General features: G+C 36.5%; 1 protein-coding gene across 1 annotated transcript in view; it reads right to left on the bottom strand.

Moving 5' to 3' along the window:
* Window positions 1-1,143: 1,143 nt before the first annotated feature.
* USP43 (ubiquitin specific peptidase 43) overlaps window positions 1,144-7,355 on the bottom strand; it is an 81,547-nt gene continuing 75,335 nt past the window's right edge. Inside the window, exons 20-22 of the mRNA XM_025040082.1 lie at window positions 4,835-4,913; window positions 3,963-4,180; window positions 1,144-1,169 (exon numbers count right to left, since the gene is read on the bottom strand). Of these exons, the coding sequence (XP_024895850.1) occupies window positions 1,144-1,169; window positions 3,963-4,180; window positions 4,835-4,913 (323 nt within the window). The remainder of the gene's footprint in view (window positions 1,170-3,962; window positions 4,181-4,834; window positions 4,914-7,355) is intronic.

Below are 7,355 nucleotides of genomic sequence, written 5' to 3'. Positions count from 1 at the left end.
TCTTTTGAGGTAGCTGAGTCGGTACCAGTATGTTTAAGCAAAAAGAAAAACTCAAAGAAGTAACTAAAGCAAAAGCATTGAAGCTGCTTTTGCCTGAGAACATCTGCTGATCCTAGGAAACCATGACTTTGTGGGGCACAGAAGACTAAGAATAAACCCCAGGAACCTCACAAATAGGCAGTTAAATTGTGATAGACTGGATTATTATCCATAACTCTTAACTTTCTCCTTATAATATGATTATATATCCATACTCTTTGCCATGTAACTTTGGAATGCCATACAGTAAATGAAGTGGGTCAAACTCTGCCCTGCTGATTTGCGGTTTGGCCAAGCAATTTGCTTTGATCATGCCCAGCCAACCCCTGATTTAGCTGACCTGTAGACCCATGAGCACAAAATAAATGCTTACTGTTATAAGTTTTAAGGTATGAGGGCTATTTGTTACCATAACAAAATCTAACTAATTCACTCATAAAGCTGAAAGCTAGAAGGCATATACCCAAAATATATATGCCTTCAGTGTCAGGGTAAAATAGAAGTATGTCTATCATCCTCCTTCCAACTTCACAGAAATGCAAGGAAAGTTGACTCGACACAGGGCAGGTACCATACCTGACAAGTTATAACCATAGGTATGTCCTTGTATGAATTTGTAACACAAATTTATATCACTTAGGTGATCCAGAAACTCTGAAGCTATGAATTAATTTGAAGAAGTCCTGGGATACTAATGTTCCTAAGTTCCTGGAGATGCAAATACTCTTTTGAGAAACTCGCCTTCATCCTAGATCTCAAATAATTTCTCCAAAAATATATATAGCCTTAGGAAAATGACAAGTTCACAATCAAAAATAACTAAGCACACAATAAAACAAAGACAAGTCATGATAAGTGAGAAACAATAGAAAATGGACAGTGGAAACACAAACCAGGAAGCAACATACTATGTTTAGTATGTTTTTAAAAGTAAAAGATAAGCCTAATGATATTTTCATTGAACAATAAATTTTAAGTGACTATGAGAATTGAAGAACAAAAACTTCTAATTGTAAAATAAAATAACAACAATGAAAAAACCTGTAATAGGTTGAAACAGAAAATTTTACATAGTTAAAGACAATTAGCAGATTAGAAGATGGATCATAGGAAATTATCCAGAACATAGCCTAGAGAGGCAAAGAGATGGAAAACACAAAAGAGAGGTTAAGAGACATGGAATGAGTTCCAACATACATCTAATTGAAGTTTCAGAAAACGATGATAAACATAAAAGGGCAAATGCAATATTGGGAAACAAACTCTGAAGAATAAGTGATTCTAGATGTTCCATCAAACATCAAATATCTAGAAATATATATAAGAAAATATAAGGAAGACCGCTACACTGGAAACTACAAACCTTATTAAGAGAAATTTTTAAAGACTAATTGGAAGCAGATACATGGTTATAGATTGGAAGACTGGTGATGTCAACTCTTTCCAAACCAATCCATAGATTAAATTAAATCCCAATTAATGTAATTGAGAGCATATACTATGGTTATGGATTAGAAGACCCAATATTATAATGATGTCAACTCTCCCCAAACTAATCTATAGATTAAATTAAATTTTAATTAACATCCTAGCAAGAGTTTGTGTCTGTGTGTACACAAATTGATTAATTCAAAAATGTATATAGAATTAGAAAGGTCCAAGAATAGCTAGAATGACCTAAAAGGAGGAGTGAAGTATGTTGAGATTTCTGCCTTGTACTGGTTAAATCTACCTATTAAAAATATTAAAAATGCAATATGACCTTAACATTTTAAAGTAAACTTTAGAATATAAATAAGATGTCAATTTCAAAACTATTAGTAAAAAATAAATAAAATTTGATGACTTTGATAAAAAGGCAGGAAGAAAACAAAAACAAATTGTAAATCCAAATGTATCAATATCACAATAAAGGAGACAGGATTAAATTTCTCAACTAAAGACAGAGACTCTCTGATTTGGATTTAAGAAAAGATTCAGCTGTGTAGTATTTATAAAAGACACATCCCTTAAAAATGAGATACTGAAAGATAAACTTGGCAAATGCTAACAAAAAGAACACAGACGTAGAAATATTAATAGTAAATAAAATTCAAGAAAAAGGCATTTTATAGTGACAGAATTCAAATAAGATAGATAATTTAAGCATCTAATAATATTTAGTTTTGAAATATATAAAACATGAAAATAATGGAAAAATCATAATCATAATGTAACATTTTAATATTCTTTTCACAACATGTCTACTGCAGATATCGCTGTACTTTGCATATGGCAGGCAATAAGCATTTATTATTTCATCAAAAAACTATTGATTTATAATGAAAAAATTTTAAAGTAATAACTTCATGGCTAAATAGCCAAAAACTCTGAAAACATTGATAAATAATAAGGAAAAATAACATTAGAAACTGGCATTTATGTCAAAAAATAAACAATTAAGTTAGTTTTCCCATCTTTATGCTTTTCTGTAGTTTCTCAATTTTCCATAAATTTATTATTTTTATTCCAAGAGAAAAAATAAGTTTATTTTTTATGTTCTTTGCTGCCCAATGCAATCTCCCATATCTTACCTTGTTTCTGCTAGAGTCCTTCTGCTAGATCCACTTTCTGGAAAACAAACAAGCAAACAAACAGAAAATATCACCAAACTTATACTGGGCTAACTTTATTAAGGCAGTTTACTTAGAGTGGTATTTCTATAGTGAATGCTCAAAGCTTCTTAGCCTCAATTTCCAAGAACAATTTTAAGTTTTACTGAAACCCAGGATCAATCATAATGGGAATAAATCAAGGAAACCCATTGAAAACTCTTTACTAAAACCTCAGATCCCTTTATGACTCTCCTCCCTTCTCTTTCATTACTACTTCCAAATCAATTTCTAGAATGTTCTAGAAACAACTCTTTTTTCTCTATCTACCACTAGCCAGCCATAGTCCTTCATCATTTCACACCTGAATTATTACATCCATCTCCTAACTGGTCCTGAGTATATTTCCTAAATAACTTTTTTCATGTCACACTTTTTTTCAAAGTCCCTGATTCTTTGTAAAATCAAACTTAAATACCTCATTCGAGGGCCTTCAAAATATGGAGTCCCTGAAATGTGTGTATGTTGTAAAAAACATCTATATATCATCTATCTATCTTTCTAGACATATTTCTATGTACTATACACTATATATATCTTTTTTTATATATAGATATAGAGATATTGAGATAGAAATAGATATACAGTATGTATCTATATATGTATATACTCTCATAGATAGATAGATAGATAGATAGATAGATAGATAGATAGATAGATAGATTCTATCACTCTCTCTCTCTTACACACACACACATACACACACACACTCACACACATAGCGAGGAGTATCTCAAGTCCAAAAAGTAAACGAAATTGTGTAAAATACTTACTGAGAAACTTAAGGCCATATAGTATTTCAATACAGGATTTTAATTTACCTGTTTCCAACATTTAAAAATCAGAAACAATGCTTTTAATTAAAAAAACGACAGTATTTGGAAAGTCTGCTCAGTTCCATGTTGTGGCTACTGCAGCAGACTGCTAGTCATCCCCTGAAAGTCTATCACTGCAACCTCTGCTTCTGTTGTCATGTCGTCTTCTCTCTCTGACTCAGATCCTCCTGCCTCCCTCTTCTAAAGACCCCTGTGCCTACAGTGGGCCCATGCACATCAGCCAGAATGATCTCCCATCTTACTCTCTTTTGATAATTCGCATCTGCAAGATTCTTTTTGCCATATAAGGTAGCATATTCTCAGGTTCCAGGGATTAGGACATGGAATCTTCAGGAGGGAGGGGGCATTATTCAGCCTAATACATGGCCCTAACTATCTCCTTGCACCATACTCAGGGCTCAGAGGGGTGGCAGGAGAGGAAAGACACAGCCCTTACCTTTCCCTCTGGCCCTCTGGGGCCCAGGAGAGAGGTCAGCATCTTCAGGGACAGGAGGAGGCGTGGCTGTGGGCTCCACACAGCCTGGGGTAGTCCTCTGCTTTGTTGACGACTTCCTCACCACAGTGACTCTGGGAATCAGGGTTCTTGGGGACACCACAATCAAGCCACAGCTTCCCCCCTCATGAGTCTTCCCACATTCTCTGACATCATGGGTCCTGTTGCAGGAAAAAGAAATTACACCTAGATAAAAGAGTCTTCTCACTTACAAACTAAAATATGCATTCAACAGGCGCTAGGAGATAGCTAGACCACTGAGCACCTCCCAAGGTCAGGGCTCTAATCTCAAGGGCTCTTCATACTCTTAATGGTATAGAGAGGGCAGAACTTTAGTCCCTAAATCAATTTTCCTAACATTTTAACACCAACATTCACTTTACATAAACATGAAAGTCTTACCTTTTCCTCTAGTATAATTCATTTTAACCTAATCTAATTAGGCATCACAAAAACCTAATCCAGGTATTTGTGGGGAAGTGTTCCTGGTTGAGAATTGGTGTATTTTCCCTAGCTTGCAAGCATTTGTTCCCCTTTGCAAATATAACTAAAATATTGAATACGCTTTCTCAAATTATATAGTCCTCTCCCCCCACCCCACCACCACTTAATTATAAAAACACTATTCTAAGTTCTCTTCAGTATGTAGAGAATCTCTCCCCTATAAACCATGTGCCTTTTCCAAGACACTTCTTTAAGGCTGAGAATCGGCTTGGTTTGGGATATCCCAGACTGTAGAAAGGTTTTCATTGCCCTTAACATGGTTCTGAATTTTTCAGAGTAGTCCATAAGTCTCAATCTCTGTGCTTCCTTACAGTTCAGCGGAAGGCAGCAGAGAGCTTGGCCCTGAGTGTGATTCAGTCCTCCAGTTTTCCGTAGAGTCGTCCTCATTTCCTGGAAAGCAAAACAAACAAACAAACAAAAAATGATTCTATGACCTGGGCCTGTGGAGGCCACTGAGCCTCTCTAGATCCCAAGCAGTGGCCCTGCTGGACTTTGCAGGATGGAAGGGGGAGGCCCTGTCACTGCCTGCCAGCCCATCACAGGCCACCTGGGATTGACTCAGATGCAGCTCCAGCAAAGAAGTTTGAGTGTGTCCAAGATCACACTAGGGAGCGATCCTGAGCAGATAATATTGCTGGATCTCTCCCACCAGGAGAGGCGAGGGTAAGGAGTGTCTAGGCTTTAAATTTTTTTCTGTTCCTTTTCTGTAAAGCACTAGGCTTGATTTAAGTCATTCAGTCAACTAAACTGACTGAGCACTGTGTGAAACCCTGGATATGTAGCATTGTTAAGGCTCTAAAAGTTTTCCTAGGAGATTCGGACACTATGGGTAGTGCTCCATAGGCACACAAAAAGGAGGCTCTGCTTCCCACAGGCAGTCAGGAGGGCTCCTCAGGTGAGGTGACTAAAGAGTGGAGGTTTGAAGGATGTGTGTACATTTGCAAGGGGAAGAGGTGAAGTATGTTCCAGGAAGAGAGAAAGGCCAAGAGAGCCTCCCATGTTTGGGAAGTGGAGAGGAGAACATGGAGGAGAAGTGAGGTGGGAGATGAGGTTAAGGGGGATGCCTTCAAAATGCGGGCTCCTGCTCCCTGTTGGTGTAACTTCAAGTTTAGTGCTCCTTCTCTTTTGTTTTTAATGGTGTTTATTGTTCTTTTATGATTATCAAAGTCGTACAAGATGACAAGTGATGTTGATTTGCTTCCCCCAACAGGCACTTTCCCTTTGAATTTCCTAACAGAATCCTGATATGTAAAGGTGTCTACCCTACCCTTCACCATTTGACTCACTGAGACTGATCTCATCTCCCCAGCTCTTTGGAAAAGACCCTACTTTCTTGAATCTTGGAGTCTAGAGATCTGATGTCTGGGCTTATGACAAGCCAAGAATTCAGGTCTAAAGCAGTACGTGGTCTTCTCCTGGAAGATGCCCTTGGTCCTGGGGTGGGCACATGAGCTGAGTTGCTTCAGTCTAACCACAGAGAAAAACTTATATGCTTATGGCTAAGCAAGAGGTTTCTTTTCTTCTGCTGGATATGAGCAAAGAAGCATGTCACTCCAAATTGCCTTGAGCTTCCATCTGGCAACTATGAGGGAAGCCAGGCTGAAGACAAGAACTCACTGAGCAAAGCAGAATCAAAGAACCACAGAGAAACAGAGAAACAGAACTGCAGCCTAGATAGTACAGTCCAGGAATCTCCACCCACCTCCAGAATACTTGCGTGTGAGATAAGAAATGTTTTTGCAGTAATGTTGCTTGCGGGGAAAAAAATCCTAATAGACACTGATATTTGTTTGAAATATCCGTTTGTCTTTGATTTTTTTAATTTCATTTTTTATTTTGTGTATGGGGTTGTATAATTTGCATGCGGTCACATCTATCTTCGTGAATTTTTCTGTTGCTTTTATGCCTATGAAGATTTTCAACATATTGAGATCAATTAGGAATCCCCTAAAAGGAGTGGTCGGCTTATAAAGCTCTCTTTCTCTCCCTCTCTCTTTCTCTCTTTCTCTCTCTTCCAACTCCCCTACCCCATGTATGTGTGCACCTTGCTGAATTTGTATGTGTATTTGTAGTTTTCTATGAGGTGATTTTCTAAATATATGTTCGAAATGTTGTTTTAAAGTTCTATTTCAAACTTTCAGTTTGCAGGAAACACAAGAGAATAGTGAAATAAATTAAACAATACTAAGAGTGAACAACCAGACAAATTAAGAATATGGAACATTCTACAATATAACTATCGTGGACTTTTCAAAAAGTTCATGAATCTAAATTGAATCTAGATTTTTTTATTTAAAAAAAACTACAAAAGACATTAATGGAAAAAGTTGTGTATGTTTAAATATAAACTGGATACTAAAAATTATTAATTTTAGGTATAATAATGATACTACGGTTATGTAGGAGTAGATTCTTATTTTTTAGGAGTTTTAAAAGTATTTAGGAGTTGAGTATCATGATGTTTACAATTTACTTTTTTAAATATGTTTTCACCCTTTTTTAATTTAATTTTTTAAATTAAGTTTATTGGGGTAACAATGGTTAATATAATTATATATTGTTCAGGTGTACATTATAATTTGACATCTGTATATTCTATTGTGTGTTTACCACCCAAAGTCTAGTTTCTTTCAGCTACCATGTATTCAATCCCCTTTACCCACTTCACCCTCCCCCTACTCCCCTAAATTTGATCCCCTTTACCCCATCTACCTCTCCCCTTCTCCCCAACTCCCTACCCTCTGGTAACCACTAGTCTATAGTCCATGTCCATGAGTCTCTGTTTGTCCTGTTCATTTGTTGCTTTTAGGTTTATATCCCACATATAAGTGA

The sequence above is a fragment of the Pteropus alecto genome, unplaced genomic scaffold (assembly GCF_000325575.1).
Source record: "Pteropus alecto unplaced genomic scaffold, ASM32557v1 scaffold398, whole genome shotgun sequence".
NCBI lineage: Eukaryota > Metazoa > Chordata > Mammalia > Chiroptera > Pteropodidae > Pteropus > Pteropus alecto.
The sequence above is the reverse complement of the archived record's forward strand: the minus strand, read 5'-3'. Positions and strand labels throughout refer to the sequence as shown.